This window comes from Oncorhynchus gorbuscha, linkage group LG11 (assembly GCF_021184085.1).
Source record: "Oncorhynchus gorbuscha isolate QuinsamMale2020 ecotype Even-year linkage group LG11, OgorEven_v1.0, whole genome shotgun sequence".
NCBI lineage: Eukaryota > Metazoa > Chordata > Actinopteri > Salmoniformes > Salmonidae > Oncorhynchus > Oncorhynchus gorbuscha.
The window spans coordinates 47879583-47906865 of NC_060183.1; the positions used below are offsets into that span (position 1 = coordinate 47879583).

Below are 27283 nucleotides of genomic sequence, written 5' to 3' on the forward strand. Positions count from 1 at the left end.
CAGTGACAGCCTTACTGTGGAAATGACATTTCCTATCCATAAAGGCCTTCAAGAGTTGTGATATAATAATATTATGTCCTCTCTATAGGAATACTCTGGAAAGAAGCCATCAGTCCAGCCACACATCCTCAGGCTTTCAGATTAGTAACCTGATTGGCAGCGGCAGCCCAGGGAGGAAGAGGAGCAGCCCAGATCAGGGACCCCAGGCTGAGAGGGAGGGCAGCTCTCTTGGGAGAGTCCAGGTGAAGCAGAGCTCCTCTCCAGCGCTGGAGGTGCAGGATAGAGGATCTTCAACCCCATACACCACAGTGAAGAACCACCAATCCAACGAGAACACACAAACTCTGAAGGGACCTTTAAAGATAAAGCAGGAGCGCAGAGATGAGCCAGAGGTTATGGCTGGGCCACCGGAGTGTACCCTCTTACTCCCACCAGGCCACTCTCAGGCTCCATACCCCTCAAGGCACAACCACTTCCCCACCGCAGGCATGCTTCAGAGCAGTCATCTACCTCACTCTCTACCCCTCTCCATGAGCCCCGTGCACCCAGTGAGTAGCCTCAGTGCAATGGAGCGAGCCCGTATCCAGCCCTTCATGGGGGTCAGTACACTAGCCGCAGGTCGAAACCACCATGTGTCCCCTCACCTTTCAGGCCACTGGGACCCACTTCGAGACCCCTACAGAGGGCTGTACCTGCAGAGCCAGCAGGTACATTTGACCTATGACCCTGAGAGAGGCCACAGACAGCGGGAGCAACACCCCCACCCACAGCAGTACTTACAGGACAGGCACCGGCAGGCAGAGGAGAGGGCAAGGCTGCACCAGCTCCAGGGCTCTCCCATGGAGGGCCACCTAGCCCACACACCCACCTTTGTGTCCTCTCTAGGTGGGGTGATGTACCCTAGGCTCAGCCCCTCAGCTCCACACAGTGGCCATCTGAACAGGACTCCACAGACTGTCACTCTTAGTGCCCCACCCCCTCTGGTGCCCACCTCCACCACCACCACAACCCCTGGCAGACCTGCCACTCCTCGAAAGACCACGCCCACTAGTGCCCCACCCTCTGGGGACCCCACCCCATCCTGCAAAGCCAAAGAGGTAGAGGTGGAGGCACAGTAGCATGGAAGTCTCTTAGAAAAAAGCGACAAGACTGGGATCCTTTTAAATAAACATTACACACTCAACTTGATGAAATGTCTCGCTTTTTAAAATGAAAAAGCTCTAAGTCAAAATTGTGTATTGTAGATTATTTGTTAATAAATCAGAAGTTTAATTAGTGAGTCTGCATAGGAACTGTTGACTAAGTTGAATAACTGATGTTGGATAATGTTATTTGATAGTAATATATGATGTTTTTTCATGTTTGTAAGATTTCCGTGTACAGACGTAGAATTTATGAATTTGTATATTTTTTATGTTGTGTAATGCATTACATTGTTCTTTATTACACATTTATCAACAGGTAAAACAGAAAATAGATGTTCTCCTTTTGATAGTTTGTCTTAGATGTAACCATGTTTCCTACCTGAAAATGTTATTGACTTTTACCTTCTGTAAATATTCACATAACCTGTCATTTGTTTCTATAAAGAATGTTTATTTAAACAAAAAACGTAATTACTTTATAATTCATTCTTATTTTCACTTGCATCAGCAGCGCTCCCTCTTGTGGCAGACTTGGTACAAAATACAGAATGCTGTCCACTTGGAATTGATGGCACAGGGTTCAATAGTTCAACTAAATGCTGAATCTAAACACGGATTTGATTTAATTCCTTTTAGATTATCAAGTGTCGTAGATCACCAGATTTGTGTAGCTTTCAGTAAACAAATAGCCTTCATGACCATAAAGCTACCTTTTGTGAAATCCTCATGTTGTATCAGACAAGCACATACAACCGGTGCACCAAAGAGGAGAGTATATTTATCAAATTCCATTGTCTGAGGAAAAGACAGCAGCATGTTCATGTTTATTTTTGTGTTGTGGATATTTTTGGGCTCATTTGCTCCAAGCCTTACAGTGTGCTTTTCAACTAATATATTTGTGTTTAAAAGTAATAAATAGTAATTGAAAGTATATGTTGCCGGATGTAACATGTTTATGTATTTTACATTTTCAAATCAAATCTAAATAAAACGGGTTAGAGTTAAAAGTAAAATGTTCCTCAATAAAGCAGAAATGATAAGTATTCACCCTCTTGGATTTAAAATAAATAAATCATTCCCCTCGGACCATCAGGGTGGCACGAGTAATAATGGTACGGAACCCGAATTTAGAATAATCTTCAATCACATCCACGTTCATGTTTTATTTTAGAAATTAAAAGAGCATTCCATTTCATTCCTGCTCAAGTTAATGAATGCTGATTCAATCTATAATGAATTATGTCATTTTAATCTATCATAATTGTTATAGGTTTTAATAGTATAATTTATCATAGCATGTGCTATGTATGTGTATGCGACTTGTGCCCACTGAGGTAGCGCGTACCTCATTCTTTTCCATGGATGTCATCTGCTATACCGGAAGTCTTTGTGCATAACAAAATCTAGCTTGTGGTGCCATTGACATAGATAGAGGACTCACAGACGTGCCATTTCCACGCCTGTGACAGCATGGGCAGCGCCATTTGAGCTATCTCCATTTTGAAGTAGACCATGTTCTTCTTCACGATTGGCTGATCTCTCCTGATGACCCGATTGGACATGACTCTAACAGGGTCACCAGGAGAGATCAGCCAATTAAGCTGAAAGTCCACCAAATGGTCGAAGCTGGCCATGCTTATTCAGCCTTTTGGCCACTAGAGGCCTCTATCATTCTCTATGTTGGTGCTAACTTTGTTCTTCAAGGCTGACTGAACAAGGATTCTATGGTAAAAAAAAAATATATATATGTTATCTAGCTAGGAACTAATCCAGTCGACAATGTAGCTAATGTTATAGTACACATAATACTAGATATGTAACGTTATATCGACAGGATGCCAGCTAGCGGAATGCATGCCAACCTGTAACTATGGTTGTTATAGTGCCACAATAACGACGTAGCTAGCAAGCTAGTATCTCTCTTAAACAATGGCTTTGCTAACGGTAGCTGAGGTTCTTTAGCATGTTAGCGTTTGTGGCTACAGTAGCATTCATATGAAGCCCGTTAGCTTGCCAGATCAGAGTTAGAAAGTTCCATAACTACGGTAACGTTAAATTGCTATTAAGTAGCTACTACAGCTAGAAAGTTACCATTATTATAGCTAAGAAATCATTTATTTGCAGGATCGACATATTTTAAGGTGGTAGCGTTACGCATACGATTTTTTTGCACTGTTTCAGAAAATGTCCACAATATATCTGGCACTAATAGTGGAATGATAGTGTTTCACAGTATTATCAAAGTTGTGGTATACTAGCTACTGTGATATTCGACTATTGGTTTCTCCCGACGTAGCGGCATCTGATGTCAGAATAGGAAAGCTTTTCTGACTTTGTGGTGGTGTTGTCTAGTGGAAATATCTCTGTCATTTCCTGGTTGCTAAAATTCTACACTATCATTCATCCTTGTGGAACGATTCGACACCTTGCCGGAGTCTGCCCCCGAAGAATTGAGGCTGTTCTGAGGGCAAAAGGGGGTGCGACTCAATATTAGGAAGGTTCTCCTAATGTTTTGTACACTGAGTCTATGTCACATTGGCCCCATTCTGAGAACCCAGTATAACGAACTATTTAGCATAGAACAGAACCTGTTCTTAAACTATGTGCTTTTCTGCTAGTTATAAACAATGATATAAACAACAAACTAGCTCGATCGTTATTATGCTATTTCTTTGGGGTGCCTGATTGATATCAGCTGTGAACACCATTGCATTGTCACGACTTCCATATGGACTGTTTGGACCCACAGGAAGAGATGTCAGGAATAAGTGCGGTGAGCTCGGCGTTGCCAGCGGCTACAACCCGTACCACCTCCTTCAAGGGCTCCTGCCCCAGCTCGAAGTATGTGAAGCTGAATGTGGGCGGGGTGCTCTACTACACCACCATGCAGACCCTTACCAAGCAGGACACCATGCTCAAGGCCATGTTCAGTGGCAGGATGGAGGTCCTCACAGACAGTGAAGGCAAAGATATTTATAACTACACCAAGATAGTTTATCTGTGTCCTTTTCAATGGGAGCAAAGTAAGCATAATGGGCAAAACAAGCAAGGAGGTGGGCACAGCCAAGCGTGAGATCATAGTGGCACATTCTAGCATGTATTTGCATATTTCCATTAGGGAACACCTTCTCTAAAGTGCGCATGTGCAGTAATTAAATTTGGCCTTGCACTTCTTGTAAACAACGCAATTTGAAAATGTAAGCTTTGGCAAAGGGTCACTCCTAAAACACTAAGTGCACTCTGTTTGTAACAGATTCTAGTTTTGGGAACTGAAAACTGTATTGAGATCAGGCTTTTTTTAGATGAGAAAATAAGCAGAATGTCGGCCCAGTTCCATCTCGCTCCATACTCTCCCACTGCTGGCCACTGGGCTTCCTCCTTGCCATATTTGATGGGTAGTGGAAATTCCAACTGGATGCTTCAGATTTATACAGTTCCTTGTTCTATCTGTGGAGAAGGCATTGGTGATGACATGGGTTGACTGCAGCCAGGGTTTCCCAAACCTTATGTCCACTGCAAAGTCTTTAGTCCTGCAAAGTACATGCTCCTTGATGCTGCATAGTATATGATTCTATTTTACAGACTAGCTCCCTTTGCATGCCTTCCATCTGATATGGCTCTAAATGAAGATACACACACACACACACACACACACAGTCAACTATCTCCACTATGTTGTCTCTGCCACTTCTCAATGTAATGAGTCCTGTCCTCTCCTGCAGGCTGGATCCTTATTGACAGGTGTGGGAAGCACTTTGGGACCATTCTGAACTACCTGCGTGATGGTGCTGTACCTTTGCCTGAGATCCGGAGAGAGGTCGAAGAGCTCCTGGCAGAGGCCAAGTACTACCTGGTGCAGGGGCTAGCTGACGAGTGCCACGCTGCCTTGGAGGTATTGTATCAGTGGAGGTTGGTGGGAAGAGCTATAGGAGGACAGGCTCATTGTTATGGCTGGAATGGAATAAATGGACGGCATCAAACAAATGGAAACCGCATGTTTGACTCCATTCCATTTATTCAATTCCATCTATTACAATGAGCCTGTCCTATAGCTCCTCCCACCAGTCTCCAGTGTATTGTGTACTACCTTAACATACTGTAAACACTTACCTGTAATCAATCTCTATCTTGGCATCTCTCTTTCTCTGCATGCTGGTGTAGCCACAGTCCCCATTGAATTATTTGGGTCCTGTTTCCTCCATGCTTTCAGAACAAAGATATGTATGAGCCCTTCTGTAAAGTGCCTTTGGTCACATCCTCAAAGGAAGAACAGAGACTCATCTCTACCTCCAAGGTAAAAAATGTTTTAAAAATCACAATTGACATGTATGATTAGACAGACAGCATGGAGTTGTATTCTATTTGTTTCTCAACACTGACTACCTATGTTCCTTTTAATTTTGGATTACAGCCCACAGTCAAGCTGTTATACAACAGGAGCAACAACAAGTACTCTTACACCAGGTAGGCTAAACATTACATATGATTGTGGTAAAATCCTTAATGAGCTTATACTGTATTTCTGACATGTACGTGTGAAGTGGATTGTATCATGGATAGGGCTGTGGCGGTCACAAAATTTCATCAGCCAGTGATTGTCAAGCAAATAACAGCCGGTCTCGCTGTAATTGACCGTTGATTAACAGAAACACATTTAGCATCTCCTGGCTCCCACACATAGCCTAGAAGGCACTGGTGCAGACCTTTGGAACATCTACATTTTAAAAAGTCTAGTAAATCCATGTAATATAGCCTACACCTTCACAATAAATCCATGTAATATAGCCTACACCTTCACAATAAATCCATGTAATATAGCCTACACCTTCACAATAAATCCATTATTTACTTTAGACAGGTCTAAGAAGCATGATACAGTGGGGCAAAAAAAGTATTTAGTCAGCCACCAATTGTGCAAGTTCTCCCACTTAAAAAGATGAGAGGCCTGTAATTTTCATCATATGTACACTTCAACTATGACAGACAAAATGAGAAAGAAAAATCCAGAAAATCACATTGTAGGATTTATTTGCATATTATGGTGGAAAATAAGTATTTGGTCACCTACAAACAAACAAAGAGGACCAAGCACGTCCCTATTCTCATCGACGGGGGTGCAGTGGAGTAGGTTGAGAGCTTCAAGTTCATTGGTGTCCACATCACCAACAAACTAACATGGTCCAAGCACACCAAGACAGTCGTGAAGAGGGCACGACAAAACCTATTCCCCCTCAGGAGACTGAAAAGATTTGGCATGGGTCCTCAGACCCTCAAAACGTTCTACAGCTGCACTATCGAGAGCATCCTGACTAGTTGCATCACTGCCTGGTATGGCAACTGCTCTGCCTCCGACCACAAGGCACTACAGAGGGTAGTGCGAATAGCCCAGTACATCACTGGTGCCAAGCTCCCTGCCATCCAGGACTTCTATACCAGGCAGTGTGTCAAATGGCTACCCAGACTATTTGCATTTCCTTAACCCGCCACCCCCACCCTTTACACCGCTGTTACTCTCTGTTGTTATTATCTATGCACAGTCACTTTAATAACTCTACCCACATGTACATATTACCTCAACTAACCAGTGCAGCACATTGACTCTGTACCAGTACCCCCGGTATATAATCTCGCTATTGTTATTTTACTGCTGCTCTTTTTCCTGTAGTCCACAATCATCACCACACGGTCAGGTCTCTGATCTCCTCCCTATAGGCTGTCTCGCTCTTGTCGTTGATCAGGCCTACCACTGTTGTGTCATCGGCAAACTTAACGATGGTGTTGGAGTCGTGCCTAGCCGTGCAGTCATGAGTGAACAGGGAGTACACGAGGGGACTGAGCACGCACCCCTGAGTGGCCCATGTGTTGAGGATCAGCGTGACGGATGTGTTGTTACCTACCCTTACCACCTGGGGGCAGCCTGTCAGGAAGTCCAGGATCCAGTTGCAGAGGGTGGTGTTTACTCCCAGGGTCCTTAGCTTACTGATGAGCTTTGAGGGCACTATGGTGTTGAAGGCAAAGCTTTAGTCTATGAATAGCATTCTCACGTAGGTGTTCCTTTTGTCCAGGTGGGAAAGGGCAGTGTGAAGTGCAATAGAGATTTCATGTTCTGTTGGGGTGGTATGCAAATTGGAGTCCATGACCATTCTTTCAAAGCGCTTCATGGCTACAGATGTGAGTGCTGCGGGTCGGTAGTCATTTAGGCAGGTTACCTTAGTGTTCATGGGCACAGGCACTATGTTGGTATTACAGACTCGGACAGTTGAAAATGTCAGTGAATACACTTGCCAGTTTGTCAGCGCATGCTCGGAGTACACGTCCTGAAACTCCATCTGGCCCTGCGGCCTTGTGAATGTTGACCTGTTTTAAAGGTTTTACTCACATTGGCAGAGGAGAGCGTGATCGCACAGTCTTCCGGAACAGCTGGTGCTCTCATGCATGTTTCAGTGCCATTTGCCTCGAAGCGAGCATAGAAGTAGTTTAGCTCGTCTGGTAGGCTCGTGTCACTGGGCAGCTCTCGGCTGTGCTTCCCTTTGTAGTCTGTAATGGTTTGCAAACCCTGCCACATCCGACGAGCGTCAGAGCCGGTGTAGTACGATTCTATCTTAGTCCTGTATTGACGCTTTGCCTGTTTGATGGTTCGTTGGAGGGCATAGCAGGATTTCTTATGAGCGGGTTAGAGTCCTGCTTCTAGAAACCGGCAGCTCTAGCCTTTTAGCTCTGTGCGAATGTTGCCTGTAATCCATGGCTTCTGGTTGGGGTATGTATGTACAGTCACTGTGGGACGACGTCATCGATGCATTTATTGATGAAGCCAATGACTGATGTGGTGTGCTCCTCAATGCCATCGGAGGAATACTGGAACAGATTCCAGTCTGTGCTAGCAAAACACTACCAGAGTGCTGCGCGCTCCATCACATGATCAGGTCTTTCTCACAGGCTACAAGTGAAGACAGACATATCGGGGATGCAACTGCTCACGTCCTTATCCAATTCTGAGGTGCATATTGAAGAACTGTCCATATTTACTTTTCGTCAGCCAACAAGATGAGTTGGCCTAACAAACAGCAAAAGCACTAGCCTATGTCAATCTACTGTCACCCATAGTACAAAGATCAACCTATTCTATTCTGTGTGAGAAATAAGTATTCCAAACATAGTCTGGGACAGTTGTGAGATGGGATAGATCTCAAAGTAATACAACCACTATCATCAAAAAAACATTTTATGCAATATGGCTGACGCAACAGATCAGAGCGTTTAGCTTAAAATGTTGATAACCTATAAGGCTATTTCTTCACATTGTAAGTGCATCAATGCGCACATGGTAGTACGCTATAAGTGCAAATGTTTCATTTGCAAAAAACATGTAGGTCTATGGGCTAGGCTACATGAGGTGTGCGACTATGATTCTAAAACGTTGCACAGGCATTGTTTCTTATGCTGGGCATCATTCACAAGTGAAAGGCTAATATTGTCACCTATCGGACTATTCTTGATTTAATCTTGTCTTTACATATACTAAATAATATGTGTGAAATTTGTTTTGATTTAGAATGGACCATTATCATGCACCTGTATTGAAACTGGTTTATTTTCATGCCAGCCAGGTAGGCTGTTGTAAATATAAGCAATGTGCTTAATATTAGAAAAGTTGACTAATAAATATAGTAGGCCGAGCCAATAGAAAGCTGATCCTCCTCTTTGTAGTAGAGGCCATCACTCTGTTTTCTCGCGCAATTGCATAGCCTATAGAAATGTTGCGCAACATGAGCTCATGGGCTCTCATGAAGTGTTTGATTCGATTTTCCAATACATTTGCATTGATGTCAGAGTGATTAGGGGGACAATAGAGTGCTGAGTACCAGGCAGTTATCAAGTTTGGTAGGCTACTAATGACCATCAGCAGCATCAGAGCTTGGAGAAGCCTAATTACCGTGACTAAATGGTCACGTGGAATTTGACTGCCTTCATGACTCGTGACCTTCAGTGTGGCGGTAATACTCTCACCTCAACAGCCCTAATCATGGGTAGTCTGATGTACATGTGTATGGAGATTTGAACAGATTGACAACTAGACATTAACATCTGGTGCCTTTTCACAGCAACTCCGATGACAACATGCTGAAGAACATTGAGCTGTTTGACAAGCTCTCTCTGCGGTTCAACGGCCGTGTGCTCTTCATCAAGGACGTGATCGGGGATGAGATCTGCTGCTGGTCGTTCTATGGGCAGGGCCGTAAGATCGCTGAGGTGTGCTGCACCTCCATAGTCTACGCCACAGAGAAGAAACAAACCAAGGTATGCAGTTCCCCACAGCACAACCACAGAAAAGGAAGATATGAATGTTTCTTGCTTTGACCAAATCATAGACTAGCCTGGTTGTCAGTGAGTTTTCTTGTCTTTTGACCTTGGGGCAGTGGTCTAAGTAGCAGTATTCTCTTTCCTTAGGTGGAGTTCCCAGAGGCTCGTATCTATGAGGAGACCCTTAACATCCTGCTTTATGAGTCTCAGGATGGGCGTGGACCAGACAACGCTCTACTGGAGGCTACAGGAGGCGCTGCAGGCCGATCCCATCATCTGGACGAGGACGAGGAACGGGAACGCATTGAGAGGGTGCGCCGCATCCACATCAAACGTCCCGATGACCGCACCCACCACCACCAGTAACTATACCAACCAGCATTATCAGGATCCGCAGACCTCACCAGTGACCATTACCCATCACTGAGATCACACTACCGGTATACCCACAGGTAATCTCACATCATTGACCACAAGCGACTTCTGTGCTTCTGCACCACAGCCACTAATGAACTGTTGCTTGTCTGATATCATTCTAAGTAGAACATGATTTTAATGTTCTGTCCCAAATGACCATATCAGTATTTTCTAAACCGTCATCTTTTTTTCAGTGATCAGAATGTATTTTACCGCCTTTATTTCCATATGTTTTGTCTTTGTATGTATGTAGACATATTACTTGTGCCCAGTAGAGATATTGTGCCTTAAGTCTGTGGGTGTACGTGCTGCTTACAATCTTTATCATGATTTACTTTATCACGTCACTACAACATTGCTTTGAAGTTCAGGTATGTGTCACAGTATAGCTAGTTCAGGTCAATTGCAGTTAAAGGATTCTATACATTATGTACAATGTGGAACAATACATTTTCCTACCACAGCAGTTTTAGATAAAAAAATATAAAGTGATATGTAAACTGTATAACAGCATTTTATCTTGTGTTTAGAAATTGGGTGCTTCTATTTTCTGTATGTACTCATTTCGTCCAGCAGAGGGTGTTGTGTACAAAAACACTGAAAGGTGTGATATATTAGGTTGACGTTACCTCTAGATGGTGATCTTCGGTCAGTGTTGTAGTTCCCCCACTAATGATTAAGGATTTTTGGAGGGGAAGCTGATCCTAGATGTTTGCCTACGGGAACCCTGAAGCGATAAGTTTACAACCCACCTCTTAATTGTAAGTGGTATGAATAAAGCCACCGTTTATTCCGTAGTCAAGGATTCATGATCTTTTGACATCATGTATGAAATCTGGTTTTCTTCTGTGTGATAAAAATGGATGTCATTGCTGCCTGTTACACAAATGATTGGCGGGTGACGTGGTTACAAGACGACACTTGTTTGGAAGATGGATCACAGCTGAAGAGACAAAGCAACTCCAGACATTGCGTAAAATTGTGACATTCTTTGCGATCATTTCACATGTACAAGTGTCTTTTGCACTGTATTTAACACATTAAAGATGTTTATGAATACTTAGTTGGTTTTAATGTAAATATGGTACAGCATCTTTGTGAGAAAGTATAAAAAGTATGGCTTCAAAATCACAAAATGTTTGAATGATTTAACCATGTTGCTTATATCGCTACAAAATGGGACATCTAGGGAAAATATACCTAAAGCAAAACCATATTTTACAAATGAGCCCTATTATAATGACCGCTTTGCTTGATAAGTCACAACTGAGCCCATGCATGTGATGTATAGCTTAATAACCGGTGAAGTTTTCATCCGAGTAGAGCATCAGTAGTCATTCCTTTGGAGTTTCCTCCACAGTACGAACCTTTTGTTGAGATTTCAATTCATTTCATTATGTCCAACCCTTACTGAGAGGATGCAGGTTCTCATTCATGATTTAAGTCCCAAGATGCCTAAAACCTTGTAGAATCTGATTATTGGATCCAGTTCAATTTTGTATCATTGCCCGGGACTTTGTTCGAGTTGATTCCTGGGTAAATATAAGAGAAGTGTTTATGTCCTAGCCTATTGTTTAATAATAGTTTAGAAAATGTATTTGTTCATTTTGAGAATTGAATGGCCACACAGTCTTTAGTTTCATACTCACCACCATCAAATGGCCATTCTTTGCTCTGTAAATCATGGTCTCCTGGCCACTCTTGAAGTCAACAAACCCCTCTCTGCCAGGCTGGATGTCAAACTTTACACTGCAAATGAGCACAGACATAATATATAACATTACCTTAATACTTTTGGTGACAGTTGTTTTTTTAAGACCAGTTACAAGTTGAACACAGGTCTTACCTGCCCTGGACTACTTTGATAAAATTGTGCTTGTTGGCCACCAGACACAACTTGGTCAAGGCCTCAAACAGGTAGTCACACTGCAGCACCAGGTCCCCCTGAGCAAATAGAAAATGCAACAATGGAAATGCACATTTTATACTTCTATATACCATTCAGAAAATAACTGGTGCAAAGCATAATAAGACATTTTAAATACATTTGTGCACATCAATGAAAAGAGTTTTGGGCAGCCAACCTTTTGCTTGATATCCTCACATTGGACATGGAGGATCAGGAAGTTGTCACTCAGGGTGCTGACTGACACACCTGGAAGAACACACACCACCCAGATACTTTAGAACAGTGGTTGAATTAACACAGTATACACACACGGACTATTCCATTGAGAGAGAAACAAACTTGCCACTTGCACACACACGTTCCACTCAGTGGTGCTAACCTTTGAGGTTGTTGAACTCCACCCGCTGTTTGATCTTGGCCTCCTCCACCAGGTAGGCTGCACTTCCAGTGTAGATCAGCTGTCTGAAACGTGGCCTGAAGCCCTTCCTGTCGTACTTCACCACAGGAACACTGTACTGTGGGAAGGTATGGGGCTTACTTTCAATTGAACATTAAAGTTGATGTGAACTCTGACATAGCTTATTTCGCTCCGTGTGTTTACCTTGATGCGTTCTTGCCTAATCATCTGGTAGACTTTAATGTGGATGTCTTCCTCACCTGACCAGATAACAATGCAACTGGTCAAATGACATAAATCATTTTCATTATCACTGTTGCTTTGTAAGAGGTGCACAATGGGGCACATAATTCATCAGCACAAGGCCTATGCCTTACTTATCCTGGTGTCCATGAATGGTATTCCCACACTGTGAGGGTAGTTCTCTTTTGTTCCTTTGAATATGGAACTGGTCAATCCTTTGATTTGCAACTGTACATGGGGTAAGCAAACACAGTAGAGATATATTAAGTGATCAGTGAGGCTATCCCTATAGTCAAATGCAGTTCAAATATGCATTAAAGCACCCTGGCTTGTAGGGTAGGCCTACCTGTGCTTTCCGCTCTGTCATGATTCCTTGTACATACCTCCGTACCATGTGCCGGGTGTAAAGTTTCCTCAACATCTGTGAGGCCTACAAGTACAAATGTATGTAATAAGTGTACAACATACTCATACCATGACGCACAGGCGTGCAGAACGAGGTTAGCGCAAGTATTCAAGTACAGTCAATTCCCTACTGCGACTCACCTCCTGCATAATGGGAGGTGGGGTTAGCCAGGTGTTCTTGTCCACAACTGTTTTGGGTAGATTCTCCTTGAGCCGTGTGAGGTAGTTTTGCCTGACAAATGCCAGGTACTCTGTGTTGTCAACACAGGCTGGCTGATTTCTAGTCATGAAGCCCTTGATGAACCTACAAAATATAAGTACAAGAGATTTGATTGGTGAGCGTTATGTCGTTTCATTGTGCGTGGTAGATGTTGGACCTTTGTCTTTGGCGATATCTTCAGATGTTTGTCTCTTACCTCTTAATGACCTTAACAGCCCAGGCTCTCTTCTCCCTCTCTCTCCTGGCCTTCATGCCTCTCCAGCATGTCTCAATCTTTGTAGCTAACAAGACAAACACAAGCTGATAAACTTATCGGCTTATACGTCATATTTGTTATACGAGTTCCAAGGCAGTCAAAAGTAGAGGCCTGTTGTGTCTCATTCAGCAGTTACCTGCTTGTCTCTGTCTGATGTAGTCTCCCTTCACTCTGTAGCCTTTGTACTTTGCTTGGATCCTTGTAGCTGTAACATAAAGAGACACACGTAGAACCTAACTTCATAGGCAAATAGGTTCATTTTCTTTGAAATAATCCCAACACCATATAACAATCCAATTCCTGAATTTTTGTAGTGGTCTGTGATCCGTTGTTTGAAAGACTTAAGCTGGAGCCAGGACCCACCCAGCTCATGCTTGCAGACCTCAAAGGCGTCTTCGGTGGCAAACAGAGTCCTGGGATGGCGGATGAAGATCTTGGTCCTTTTTTTGTATCATGAAAGACAAGCCAGTGAGAAACAGCCAGACTGTGTGTTGCCAGGTGAACCCAAATGTATAATCCTGGAGAGCACCTCACCTTCCCATCTTGTACTCATCAGGCTTGTAGCCCAGGTGCTTGACCAGGCACTCCACCCCCTCTGCGGCTGTACCTTTCCAGTTAGGCCAGGTGTCTGGACACAGGGGCTTGTACCTGGCAGGGACAATAGGAAACACCCGTGTTAAATATATTGTTTAGAGAGCATCAGATCTACATGCTGTAAGGCAGCCATGTATCAGAGCAGGGTGTGCTGGACAGAGCAATTGCACACTATCTACAGAACTTTGAAGTGCAGGTTGTATTTACCTCTGCAGGAAGATCTCATATCTCCGGCGGTAAGCGAAGCCGGCCCGTCTGACCCTCAGGTGCTCCATCAGCCCCAGGTACTTCACCTGGTGTCTCACCAACACATCGTCAAAGAGCCCTGCGCGAGGTCACAAGGCTACAGGCATCAGGTCATGCACTGTTTAATGAATGTGCCAAGTAATACTTTGTAGGGCATGCATAGGTCAAGTCTATTAGGGAAGGTTCCTTTTGGTGTAATGGCTATACTGAGTATACAGGTGTGTGGTGCTTAGTCAAATAGACTACCATAGATGTAAGTTACGGTTTATAGATGAGGCCTCACCTGGCTGCTTGCCTTCATTAGGCTTCATACAGCGGACGTACCAGGGCTCTTTAGACATGAGGATCTCAGTCAGGCCTACCAGACTGCTCTTAAACTGAGTGGCCACCTGAGAAGACAGGGGATTAACATGCAAGCTTATGGCAAGGTCAGAACACCATACACACAACAGTAAAGGATGGGTATGTTTCTAATTCACTTTGGTGGATCATGTGTCAACAGAACGTCTCTTTACTGTTTCAGGTCTCTTCTTGCTGTCCGGCTCAGTGCTGGGGAAGCAGTGTTTAACAATGGCATTCTTAGACTGGCGCATAACCTGAAGGTGGAAAATCTCTCCGTTAAATCTCTCAGGATGAAAGATATAGAACGGGCTTCTTTTCAAAACCAAGAGGCAGTCAAACAAACACTCCCACAGTTCTCCCTCTTAACAGTCCTGTCAGTCTATCCCAAAACAATGCTTAACAATCATCTCCTCTATAATTCACAGGTGTGCTTAACAATGAATAATACAGCAGTTGGCAGGATGTAAATTCCGGACCACAACAGTGCCAGCGAGAGCCCTGGGCACACTTACCTCTTTAATGTTCCTGTACAGGAGATCATTATTTTTGTCCAGGAATCCTGGAAAACAGAAAGGTATAGTTGAGAGTAAATAACAGATAAAGACTGGTAACACTTTCTGTCAGTGAGACAGAAAGTGAGGAGAACTGGGGGGCGACTCTTGGGGCATATTCGGCTTACTGAAACCATATCAAAGAGACACATTAGAGAGACAAATATGGAGAGCGGTGTACAGAAACCGTCTGAGGAAGGGCGGAGTGCTTGGGTATATTACGTTGTGGAACTCATCTCTCACCGACCACACTGTATGTGACTTCCCCTGCATAGTGTAAGAGGCGGAAGTCTCCTCGTTCCAGAGTCTTCCGGGTCTTCTGGTCAGCCAGCTTGTGTCTGCAGGATGTGGACAGAAAGAGAAGAGGATGTTCTAGTCAGGTGTTACAGAGGCAGACCGTGACCCCTCCATCCTCAGCTGTCAGTTGGGGGAGCTCAGCTTTATCTAATAGTTCTAGTTATAAATGTATTACTGTGTTGCAGTATCCCAACGCTGCCTCACTCACGTGACGAAATGGGGGTGACCTCCCATCTTCTCCTCCAGCTTCTCCAGGAAGGTCATGTCTGTGGCCTCTCCCGGACGTAGACACTCCTCGTCCTAGTGGAAAGGAGACAGAACATGAGCACAAAACCAATCCAAAGCTATCGTGTCTGTCTGACGACATTTCAGTCTGACTGCTGAGTCTGTCAGTCATCGAGTCAAGTCTACAGTATCTACATACTAGCACTGAAATGATGCCTTTGAATTTCTCCTCCACCAGGTCACAGATGATCTTGTTGTTGAAGTATGGCACTGACTCCCACTGAAAAACAACAATACAAAACATGAAGCTGTGTAGCCCATTACATCAGTTTTGTAGCTAAGTCCAAACATAGATTTGAGTAGAGGAGGAGCGTGTACCTCAATCCCCTCCATCTCGTACTCCTCCTGCTCTGACTTCAGGGTCAGCTGGATAAAGAGCTGCTGCAGTTTCTCATTACAGTAGTTGATGCAGAACTGCTCAAAGCTTAAACATATAGAGACAAGTCATTAGGCTCATCCTTTCACACTCTAAAGTTCACTATCGGGTCAAATTGCTTTTGTCACATGCGCCGAATACAACAGGTGCTGACCCACATGTCTTCCCTCACCTGTTCACACTGAAGACCTCAAACCCATAGATGTCAAGCAGACCAATCACGGTCTTCCTGGAGGAATCCTACATGGATGCACAATACCAGTCAGCCTCCTATATTACTGTCTTACTACTTACTGTATATCCTATACTTGTTAGCAGTGTCATGATTGGTTAGATGTCGTTTTGGACTGGGACGACATCACTCTTATTGGTGGACCACTGAAAAAGGTCACTCACCTTGTTTGCTAAAGACTCATTGAGCTCGTTGACCAGCCAGGTGAAGGTGCGGCCATAGATGGCTTTGGCTAGAGCGTCCTTGGCATATACTGCCTGGTCAACGGTGAAGGGACTGAGCACCTGACCAGCACAACAGACAAACCACAGAGATTGATTTTCAAGAGACAGGTTGCACATTTACTGTGATGGCATGAAGTTCTATGAATGAGCCCAAAACAGTAGCATCCTCCTCACCTCTTCTGATCGGGCCTCAATCTTCCTGTGTGTCAAACCCACCTGTATCACCTGTGCAGGAATGCCCAGCAACTACACAGCAGAGAAACAACCAATCACACATCACCAAATACTCTAATTGAAAAGGGATTTCAATTAATCTGAAAAGTTGCCATAATGTCTGAAAAGGGAGAGTGCTTCGATAGTTTTCTGTTGTATGAGTACTGCTAAATAGAGTGACTGTCCATCAGTTTGTAGTTTGCCGTCAGAAGTGTCTCACCTTGGACAGCCAATGTATCTCCGGACTGTTGTTGAGAGTGGCGTATCCCTGTGAGTCAGTCACAAACGTAACATTTCCCAGGTGAAGTACGCTAGCAATGATTGCAAACAGGCTCTACATAATGGGCAAGAGAAGACGCTGGTCATAACTGATATGTTTTTTTTTATGACAAATGATATGTTCTGTTCACCTTTCAGTATCTGATGGTAGTGTTTTGGTAGTGTAGAGCGATTAGGACTCACCTCTATATTGCTCTCACTGAACTCTATGACACTGAGGGCTTTCCGTACCGTCTTCCAGTCACTCTTGTCGTTGACTGAGCTGACTTTGGCACATTCTCCCTGGGTGAAAAGGGAGATAATATCCAGATGATGATAGACCACTCCATGGAATCACTGATTCTTTGTCTCTTTAATACCTGTAGTGTTGATAGGTTACCTCTCCCACCTGTACCAGGTAACTGTAGTGTTGATAGGTTACCTCACCCACCTGTACCAGGTAACTGTAGTGTTGATAGGTTACCTCACCCACCTGTACCAGGTAACTGTAGTGTTGATAGGTTACCTCACCCACCTGTACCAGGTAACTGTAGTGTTGATAGGTTACCTCTCCCACCTGTACCAGGTAACTGTAGTGTTGATAGGTTACCTGTAGTGTTGATAGATTTCCTCCCACCTGTACCAGGTAACTGTAGTGTGATGACCTGTACCAGGTTAGTGTTGATAGATTTCCTCCCACCTGTACCAGGTAACTGTAGTGTTGATAGATTTCCTCTCCCACCTGTTAACTGTAGTGTTGATAGATTTCCTCTCCCACCTGTACCAGGTAACTGTAGTGTTGATAGATTTCCTCTCCCACCTGTACCAGGTAACTGTAGTGTTGATAGATTACCTCTCCCACCTGTACCAGGTAACTGTAGTGTTGATAGGTTACCTCTCCCACCTGTACCAGGTAACTGTAGTGTTGATAGATTTCCTCTCCCACCTGTACCAGGTAACTGTAGTGTTGATAGATTTCCTCTCCCACCTGTACCAGGTAACTGTAGTGTTGATAGGTTACCTCTCCCACCTGTACCAGGTAACTGTAGTGTTGATAGGTTACCTCTCCCACCTGTACCAGGTAACTGTAGTGTTGATAGGTTACCTCTCCCACCTGTACCAGGTAACTGTAGTGTTGATAGGTTACCTCTCCCACCTGTACCAGGTAACTTTAGTGTTGATAGATTTCCTCTCCCACCTGTACCAGGTAACTGTAGTGTTGATAGATTTCCTCTCCCACCTGTACCAGGTAACTGTAGTGTTGATAGATTTCCTCTCCCACCTGTACCAGGTAACTGTAGTGTTGATAGGTTACCTCTCCCACCTGTACCAGGTAACTGTAGTGTTGATAGGTTACCTCTCCCACCTGTACCAGGTAACTGTAGTGTTGATAGGTTACCTCTCCCACCTGTACCAGGTAACTGTAGTGTTGATAGGTTACCTCTCCCACCTGTACCAGGTAACTGTAGTGTTGATAGGTTACCTCTCCCACCTGTACCAGGTAACTGTAGTGTTGATAGTGTTGGTTACCAGGTAACTGTAGTGTTGATAGGTTACCTCTCCCACCTGTACCAGGTAACTGTAGTGTTGATAGGTTACCTCTCCCACCTGTACCAGGTAACTGTAGTGTTGATAGATTTCCTCTCCCACCTGTACCAGGTAACTGTAGTGTTGATAGGTTACCTCTCCCACCTGTACCAGGTAACTGTAGTGTTGATAGGTTACCTCTCCCACCTGTACCAGGTAACTGTAGTGTTGATAGGTTACCTCTCCCACCTGTACCAGGTAACTGTAGTGTTGATAGGTTACCTCTCCCACCTGTACCAGGTAACTGTAGTGTTGATAGGTTACCTCACCCACCTGTACCAGGTAACTGTAGTGTTGATAGGTTACCTCTCCCACCTGTACCAGGTAACTGTAGTGTTGATAGATTTCCTCTCCCACCTGTACCAGGTAACTGTAGTGTTGATAGGTTACCTCTCCCACCTGTACCAGGTAACTGTAGTGTTGATAGGTTACCTCTCCCACCTGTACCAGGTAACTGTAGTGTTGATAGGTTATCTCTCCCACCTGTACCAGGTAACTGTAGTGTTGATAGGTTACCTCACCCACCTGTACCAGGTAACTGTAGTGTTGATAGGTTACCTCTCCCACCTGTACCAGGTAACTGTAGCGCTGACAGTTCCTCTCCAGACCCAGCCAGCGTAGCAGGTCCTCCTCTCCTCCCTCCACTAGCTGGTAGAAGATGTGGAAGCTTCTCTCTCCATGGTTCTGATGCACCACCCGGGACTTCTCCAGTAGATAACTGAGGATGTGGCCACCAACAGCTCCCCCCTAGATTATTAAAGATATAACAGTGATTGACGTGCTGATGTTTGATGTTCCTCTGATGTTTTAATATGGGAATGCTGTGCTCAACGTCTTGACTCTTACCATGTGATCAAACTGAATATCCATGTACTTCCCAAAGCGGCTTGAGTTGTCATTCTTCAGGGTTTTGGCATTTCCGAAAGCCTTAGAGAGGTATAGACTGTATTATCAGTCATTGTATTTGTAAATGGCAGTGTGAAAACAATGTTAATTTCTCGTGTCATATTTGCTTCACTGTGGTATTCACCTCGAGCACGGGGTTGGACAGCAGCAGTCGGTCTCGAACGTTGTCCAGCAGTTTGGTACTGGGGCAGCTCACAGCGTAGAACTGCAGGATCTTCTTGGAGGCCTCCGTCTTTCCTGCTCCACTCTCCCCTGAGATCAAGATGAAGTGGTTGTTGGTCTCTGTTAACATGGTGCGGTAGACATTGTCTGCCAGGGCGTAGCTGAAAGGGAGGGCAATGTAGAGGTTCAGTAATACTGCTGGTGGATATAGATGGGCAGCACTCTTATTTCATATCGTGTGGTTCACACATACAAGCACACAGCCACGTTACACACGAACACAAATGCAACTTACATGTGGGGTGGAAGCTCAAAAAAGTTGACGCCCATGTAAATATCCATCTGCTTCTTGGTGTAGATTCCCAGCTCTTTGTAGGGGTTCACTGACACTAAGAGCGTACCAATGTAGGTCTGTGGGAAATGTATTAGAATCGAAAGAGAGATGGATGCCTCACTGCATGGTTGCAACGAGAATGTGCTGTGCTTGTTATCCACAGTATGAGTAATTATCAGACCTGACCTTACAGAAAGTAAGGTAGCTCACCCTATGGCTGTAGTTACAGCACGGTAGCTGCTGTTTCAGCAGAGCAAAGTGCCAGTTCAATTAGAGGAGGAACACTGTGTTCTCCCTGGCATCTTGAGGTAGGGTGGCTTTCTGGCTGAAAGGAAGGCTATGTGATACCTCTGGACTGTGTAGGTGATAGACTCACGTAAATGAGGTTCTCGTTGAAGCGTTTCCTCAAGTTGTCCAGGACGGCACTCTCACTTGTGTAGGCGTCCAGCAAAACGAAATCCTGGATGCCCACCCGATCCCGGGCCGTAAGGGAGCCCTCCATGTCCCGGAGGATCCGGTTGCAGCGCTCCTCCAGGCTCTGACCAATCAGAGAAAGGGTCCAGGATGGTTACATTGATATCTTATAGCTGTGCAAATGCCCCGGAAGCACAACCCAACAACACTGTCACAAATCTCATCAAGACATGACTGCTGTAAAACGTTTATTTACGACAAACCAGTTGAGATGTTTCACATCTTACAACATAACGTATCGGCAGTATTATTTTCAGATACACGCCACATGTTTAAGGGTTTTCATGTGTCCTGTTCCACTGTGTCCTGTTTTCCCTGTAGTTAACTGCATCCGTCAGTTATGACGCCGTGCCATGCGGTGCTCACTGTCACACGCAGACAATCTCGCCCTACACCAGTTATTTTACTGTCAATCTGTCCTCATCTCTGGCCCTCCATCCACTTCCACTCAGTGTGTGGTTGCCTTGACCACATCCTCTCAGCACAGATAGCAGGTCAGTTTAGGGATCCCTATCTAATCTACTTCCATGTTCCTCAAGGAGCAATCAGTCTCTTGTCACTGTTTAAGAGGATACACACGTCCCCCTCCCCACACAACTATAGGGCAGACTCCGCCCTGTAATTTACCCCAACAGCAGGGTCAAAACACACATACCAACTCCAAAGATGTTGCACTGTAATCAACTCCTAGAAATGCAAATAATGCTATCCCTTTGACAGCTTAGAACATGAGTGTGTCATGTACAATGCTATTGTGCTTCCATAATGTACATACTAAACAGAAGGCAAAGGTTTACCGGCATGGAATGCAATTGTTGCTGAAGTTTTGTGTCCCAAACAAATGAGCTCCAGGGCCGCAATATGCATCAGGTAACATTATCAGTCAGATCTGTGCTCCTTAATTACAGTGCTATGAAAGTACTGTCCAGAATATTTCAACGCTCCACTGGTTTGGCATACAAACAGTGCCAAGTTAACCTGGTCCCATGGTGTCGTAATCGATACCCACAACAATCCACCCTCATGGTGACGGCAATTTTTAAATGTACAACTCAAACACTGCCATACACAAAATGTAGCTTAATATGTATTTTTCTTGACAAAGATTTTCAAAGTAAGTCCCTACCTTGAGTGAAAGAAAGTCTTCTGTATCAGACTGCTGTGAGCTTCAATCCCTTTTTATACTGAACATCTGGGTTTATTTAGGGAAAGAACAGTATGGCAGGAAACATTGACATATTGCCCCCTCCATTTCCACCAATAGGAAGCCATCAATAATGGCTAAAAGTGAGCGAGAAAGGAAGCAGAAGTGATAGTGTGTGTGTGTGTGTGTGTGTGTGTGTGTGTGTGTGTGTGTGTGTGTGTGTGTGTGTGTGTGTGTGTGTGTGTGTGTGTGTGTGTGTGTGTGTGTGTGTGTGTGTGTGTGTGTGTGTGTGTGTGTGTGTGTGTGTGTGTGTGTGTGTGTGTGTGTGTGTGTGTGGAGGCACATGTGTACCTTTATTACTTACTAAGTCTTGAATAAAACTGTTAGCTTACTTACAGTATTTATGACATAAAGGTGGGAAAGACAGCTATATGTACAGTGATGACTGAACTGTTCTAAAGCTACTCTCTCTCTCCAAATCCCTTTCCACCAAATGACCCCCTTGTCCTGCTCAGCAAAGCACTGGATAGCAATCTCCCCCCGGACTCTTATTTATAGGGGAAACAGGGCTATTTTCAGCCCGTCTTACAGGAAAGCAACACTACCAATCCCAGTTACAAGGTGGAAGATGGGCCAAGGGCACCAACACATAAGGTGATTCATCACTTTTTTAATTGTTTTCATTGTGGTTTCCTGATGCCATTTCCATAGGGAAGGCCTTCTCAGTCTACGGAATGGAACCCCATTGAAAACCTGTGGTGTGAATCGAAAAGGGCAATCCATAAGCACAGACGAAGGATATCAAGGATCTGATGTGAAGGAATGGTCTAAGATCACTCCTCCAGTCTCATAAAATATTTTAGAAAAAGGCTCAGTGCCGTTATCCTCACAAGGGGAAGGTGCAGGAGTATTGAAAATACGGGTGCCAATCATTCTGACCCCTATCGTTTTGAGAGAAACAAATATTACGAGTTAAACACAATCTCTTTGAGCAATTGTATTAGTATAAAATAGTATACTTTTCTTTTTTTTAGCATACAACATAGCTCAGTGTTTGTATGATTTCCTTTATACAGCTTTTTTTGCTCTTCTTTTTCAAGAGTGCCAATCATTTCGGAGGTGACTGTACTTCATGCCTATCTTCTAAGCTTCAGTGAGCTACAGTGAATCGTTTACTAGGAGCCGTTTGGTAAATGTCCGGACATGAGTTAAATGTTCATTTGAGATCCAGAGGCTCACACCCAGGCCCACACCATGCTACCTGAAGACATATCCCACCGTCTAGTTTTGATTTACATTTGGTTGACAACAACGAATGTGAATTCAACGTGAAATCAACCAAAATTGTCACCATGCTATTGGATTTAGGTTAAAAGGTGGGTGAAGAAAATTCCCTTCCACTGATTACTTTTTGAAAATCCAGTCAGTTTTCCACATTTATTCAACATCATCACATTGATTGATTTTGTTTATGCCCAGTGGGATATCGCTAAAGCTGCCTAAAACTAGGCACAGGAGTGCTAAAAACATCTTCAATCCACTCCTCTGATAAAAAAAACAACCCGGCACAGCAACAGGCCACAGCTTACCTGGTTGCCAGCCCTGCAACACTGAAAACCTATACCTTTTTCCCTGAACTGCAAAAAAAAGGCTTTTTCAAGTTTCTGTGAAGTTGAGAAAACATCCATAAAAAGATAATAATTTGTATAAAATTATCACACAAAGCCCCTCCTCTCTCTTGCATGTGAAAAGCATTTTTGGTCGTGTGAATAAAACGTTGGTGAAAAATGTTTTAAAGAGCAGTCTACAATCCATTACACACATTCAGCCAGTATATCTACTCAGTAATTATTCATTAGAACACATTCAACGTCATAGTCAATTTCACACTCGGCAGTCAAAACACAAAAGGGATTTGGCCTATTTAATACAAGGGGAGCAATGCTGGGGGCAACGATGGAGCAATAGAGAGAGCAACAGGGGATGTGGGTGAGGGTTGGCGGAGGTGGGAGGTGTATTTGTCTAATCTGTGAACCCCCAAAACAAGTCCTTCATAAGACAAGGAACAGACTTTAAGGAGAAGTAAAGGTCTCAGACTTGCGTTGGACTATGACACCTATAGTTATCATGAGGGGGAAAAAACATGGAAACTAATTTTAAGTCTGATTTTATTACTATTGAATTGTTATTCCGATCCTCAAGGAAAGAGGATAACTGGGTAATGGATGTGGACAGGGTGGGGGCTTGATTTCTCCCACCTCCAAGACACTCTTTATTTTGCACTATCTTCCATCCCTCCTTCCAGATCTGTCCAATCTCCCCCCAGCCCATCATCAAGTTAAACCAATGAGACAAGTGAACAATATCATTGAAGGCGCCCTATTTGAGATGTCAGAATCAATCTGACAATACAGAAGAGGGCGATGAGGATCAACCCTCCCTTTCTCCCCTTCTTAGCACCAACATGGGAACTGGAGCCTTCTTATCCACACTGAAAGGGAAACTGTCTTGACATTCCATTCTGTGCGTGAGCGAGAAAGAGTTGCTCTAGGCATTTGTGTTTGACACACTCTAAATCACTGACAATGGAAAAAACATCAAATTATAAGCATTAAATTCACTATTTCGTATTATTTCCTCTAATGCCAAGGTTCCTTCCAATGTGACATCAAGGTTGCACATTGCCTGCTTACACCTGACCACCCTGTACCAGGCCTAAAATACTGAACAGAGACAATGGCTCTGAGTGGTCAGGTTGCATACCAGGCCTGATTCTGGCACTCTGCCCATTGTTGATGCTCTGTTGGCATCAGGCTGGGCAGGCCGGTGGTACGCCTCAGAGAGCAAGGCAGAGATTACAGCCATTCAGGGGGAATCTGAGCTGAAAAATGGAGAACACTCGGCAGATGAGAAGATAACACCAGGTCGTCATGAGATGGCCAACCAGTATGGCCCAAGGACACAATCCATGTAAATTCATACATAAGAATACACACACACACACAGATACACTTGCACAACACAGTTCTACTGTAATCTAGGAAACAGTGGCATCTCGTGGTAATGGTACATAGGACTATTTTTAAAGGAGAGGTTGATGGGAGTAGAAAGGAGGCTGAAACAGGTGATAACACACACAAAGAATGCAAAAGGATGTGGAGAGAAAAGGATGACACTTGCAAAAGCGGAAAATGAGCAACAAGATACCTAAATTTGATGGCAGGCTAAAACGGAACAGGAAAGCCTATCTGACCCAGCGGCCATCACCCGAGAGGCCGGCCCATTGTCCCAGGCTCTCCACTATGGCACAGGATCCTGTTACTCTGTCACAAAGTGGCCGTTAGGCTCCTGAAACAGATAGCACTGCTCGTGCGTGGGCCACTGACTGACACCACACATCACATCACTCAGGGAAACAAACACACGTTTAGGGGGCTCCAGGTGTCTAGAGAAACCCGAGTGTCACGGTTCTGTATCTCTTCATGCTGCCTTTATATAGCTTCAATTATAGATATTGGATAAAACAATATGAATACTGTATATGTATTGCTATTATATATTTCTTTCAAAGTCTGGCAAAGGTAGAAGCTTTAGGTGGTGGTCTTCATAGCATTGGGGAAAAATCTATTTTGCATATAAGACCTTATCAATATGTTGTTCTAAACAGAGGATAAACAAAAGCCTCGTTTATACCTTGTGCTAACATGGGTCCTTTTTCCTGATCTTGTCTACATTCTGACTGTGCCACATTTCCAGAAATGTGTCTGCACTATGTTTGCATTGATACCAGAATTCCTGGTCCCTTCCCTTTATGCAAATTATTTCACAGCTATTCTTTCAAAATAAGACTTTTTTATTTATTGTCAATGATTTTCGAAGGTGGAAAAATAATGATTTAAATGGTTTCTCTGTCCAGATCTGTCTGCACACAATGTGTGTCTGACTACCTCTGGAGGTGGGCAGGATGATCTGATCACAATGTGTCTTTAGATTGTCTAAACCTGCCAAACAAATGTGGGCACAATCAGAATGTGGACAAGATCAGGACAAAGGACGCAAGTTAGAACCAGGGCTCCACAGACACACAAAGAAAAACACACCGCAGTATTACCTCACTCATCTCCAAAGCCATGTGAGTCATGGTTGAATCGGTCTTGTAATGGATCAGATAGAATCCAAATCAAGTACGCAGTAGAGGTGGACTCTCGTCCTGGGGCTAGCAACCGAGAAGCAGTCACATTCTAGAGTCACTTTTAGCCTCTGACGACTCAGATGCAGGTATTTTCCTTTGACCGTATCACTTCACCGTCACACTGCTCTACCTCCGCTTTCCACTGTCCCTCTGACAGAACTGGCCAGATTCTGGGGACCAAGGGAGGGGTTCAGTTGGGAGTGCCTCTGTGTGGACTAGTACTTTCTGCTAAAGCGTCATTCCTGTCCGGTCCATAATGATCTTGTTGGCTCTGAGAGCTCTAAGATAGTTAATCATTCATTAAGTCTAGGGAGGTCTCATTCAGCACTTCACCTGAGTGTCCAAAGACCCAGTGTGTGTGTGTGTGTGTGTGTGTGTGTGTGTGTGTGTGTGTGTGTGTGTGTGTGTGTGTGTGTGTGTGTGTGTGTGTGTGTGTGTGTGTGTGTGTGTGTGTGTGTGTGTGTGTGTGTGTGTGTGTGTGTGTGTGTGTGTGTGTGTGTGTGTGTGTGTGTGTGTGTGTGTGTGTGTGTGTGCACGTGTAACACAATGATGCGGAAACTATCTGCTTCAAGCTCCTCATCCTCCTCCTCGCACAAAATTACAGCACAGGTATTGTGTTACTGATCTTTGATTAGGCAGATACAATTCTGACTAATTACAAACCACTCATCACTGCCATGGTGAAGCAACAGTATCGGGCCTGTTGAGATGAGACTATTGTCCTTTCAGTGCATCTTACTGCTGCTGTCAACACCAGCCTGTGCTGCAGTAAGAGGGACATACCATACTATGATGGCTTTCCTGCTTAACCTTCATGTGTCAGAGAGACTCATATGATGTATTCTAGTGGCTCTTATGTCATCTAAAAAATCTATATTTAAAGTTATGTTTGAATGAAAAAGAGAACAATCATACATGATTTACCTTACCATAAATGAGTCATTGATCGACATTGCTATCCAGAATGATTATTTAAGAAACAACAATAGTAGAGATGTATGTCCCACCTTCTCTATTGGCTCAGTGTTGGATTGTGACAGATTTGTAGGAAGCGTAACATTGCCCTCTCATTCCAACTGTTTAAAATTTAAAGTCGAGCATCCTGTAAACACTAACGAAGGAATCTTGCATTACAGCCACACTGATTAAACAGAGAGGAGACATTCACAGCAAATAAGTTATATTTTAAAGCCACATAGCTTTTTAAAAGCAACCACTGCTACAAATCAGAACAGAAGGGATTATTACCTTTCCAGTCAACGTTACAGACGCTTACATTCCCAGAGACTATTGAACAGTTTATTGTCTCTTTGTTGCAGCCCCCTACCAAACACACCCACCCATATACTTACAATCACACCACATGTCCTATCACCACACATCCTGCCCCTTTAGCATGCGGTATGGCTTGTCTAGCCCAAGAAAGCTTTGTGCTACCTACCCACAGCTCTCTGAATTAGCACGAGTCCCTGTAAAATCCAATTACACCAGAGTCAGCGGGTTGATTTTCCCATTACAGATTTCATGCTGAGTTTGAGGACTACGATTTTTAAACCCACACATCAGCCCCCCG

At 44.0% G+C, this 27283-nt stretch overlaps 3 protein-coding genes across 11 annotated transcripts in view; 2 read left to right on the plus strand and 1 right to left on the minus strand.

Annotated features, from left to right (window-relative positions):
- The window catches only part of LOC124048789 (autism susceptibility gene 2 protein homolog), a 36227-nt gene extending 34151 nt beyond the window's left edge, over positions 1 to 2076 (plus strand). For all 3 annotated transcript variants that reach the window (XM_046369869.1, XM_046369871.1, XM_046369870.1), the window contains exon 18: positions 89 to 2076. In XM_046369869.1, coding sequence (XP_046225825.1) covers positions 89 to 1118 — 1030 coding nt within the window. In that variant the 3' untranslated portion in view covers positions 1119 to 2076. The remainder of the gene's footprint in view (positions 1 to 88) is intronic.
- Positions 2077 to 2717: 641 nt separating this feature from the next.
- Positions 2718 to 10927, plus strand: LOC124048806 (BTB/POZ domain-containing adapter for CUL3-mediated RhoA degradation protein 3-like). 3 transcript variants are annotated; one of them, XM_046369900.1, is made up of 7 exons: positions 2718 to 2872; positions 3895 to 4168; positions 4868 to 5037; positions 5356 to 5439; positions 5557 to 5609; positions 9248 to 9443; positions 9594 to 10927. In XM_046369900.1, exons 1-7 carry the CDS (start codon positions 2870 to 2872, stop codon positions 9810 to 9812), a joined length of 999 nt encoding a protein of 332 aa, XP_046225856.1. In that variant the 5' UTR covers positions 2718 to 2869; the 3' UTR covers positions 9813 to 10927. The 3 variants fall into 3 exon arrangements, with proteins under 3 accessions (XP_046225856.1, XP_046225858.1, XP_046225857.1); XM_046369902.1 differs by having other exon boundaries at positions 2719 to 2872; positions 3895 to 4108; XM_046369901.1 differs by lacking the exon at positions 2718 to 2872 and adding an exon at positions 2888 to 3190.
- On the minus strand, positions 10915 to 27283 carry myo1hb (myosin IHb). 5 transcript variants are annotated; one of them, XM_046369874.1, is made up of 32 exons: positions 27152 to 27283; positions 20277 to 20438; positions 19862 to 19977; positions 19529 to 19727; positions 19345 to 19425; positions 19057 to 19245; positions 17116 to 17214; positions 16874 to 16987; positions 16615 to 16686; positions 16381 to 16500; positions 16157 to 16224; positions 15927 to 16032; positions 15748 to 15828; positions 15532 to 15623; positions 15270 to 15364; positions 14988 to 15034; positions 14649 to 14729; positions 14417 to 14522; positions 14095 to 14212; positions 13828 to 13941; positions 13657 to 13733; positions 13430 to 13498; positions 13234 to 13318; positions 12959 to 13121; positions 12759 to 12842; positions 12547 to 12640; positions 12374 to 12429; positions 12152 to 12287; positions 11948 to 12018; positions 11710 to 11807; positions 11513 to 11612; positions 10915 to 11395 (listed from the first exon to the last, which is right to left on the minus strand). In XM_046369874.1, the coding sequence occupies exons 2-32, from the start codon at positions 20400 to 20402 to the stop codon at positions 11354 to 11356; spliced, it is 3099 nt and encodes a 1032-aa protein (XP_046225830.1). In that variant the 5' UTR covers positions 20403 to 20438; positions 27152 to 27283; the 3' UTR covers positions 10915 to 11353. The 5 variants fall into 5 exon arrangements, with proteins under 5 accessions (XP_046225830.1, XP_046225829.1, XP_046225832.1 ...); XM_046369873.1 differs by lacking the exon at positions 27152 to 27283 and adding an exon at positions 25630 to 25781 and having other exon boundaries at positions 19066 to 19245; XM_046369876.1 differs by lacking the exon at positions 27152 to 27283 and adding an exon at positions 25630 to 25781 and having other exon boundaries at positions 16874 to 16921.

Coding starts and splice junctions, on each gene's coding strand:
- myo1hb (XM_046369872.1), bottom strand. CDS start 25,659: ATGACTCACATGGCTTTGGAGATGAGTGAG. Junction 16,033..16,156: donor GAGGTCTTCAGTGTGAACAG/GTGAGGGAAGAC, acceptor TATATGTTTAAG/CTTTGAGCAGTTCTGCATCA. Junction 13,319..13,429: donor CATCAGACAGAGACAAGCAG/GTAACTGCTGAA, acceptor TTGTCTTGTTAG/CTACAAAGATTGAGACATGC.
- LOC124048806 (XM_046369900.1), top strand. Junction 5,038..5,355: donor AGTGCCACGCTGCCTTGGAG/GTATTGTATCAG, acceptor CCATGCTTTCAG/AACAAAGATATGTATGAGCC. Junction 5,440..5,556: donor GACTCATCTCTACCTCCAAG/GTAAAAAATGTT, acceptor TTTGGATTACAG/CCCACAGTCAAGCTGTTATA.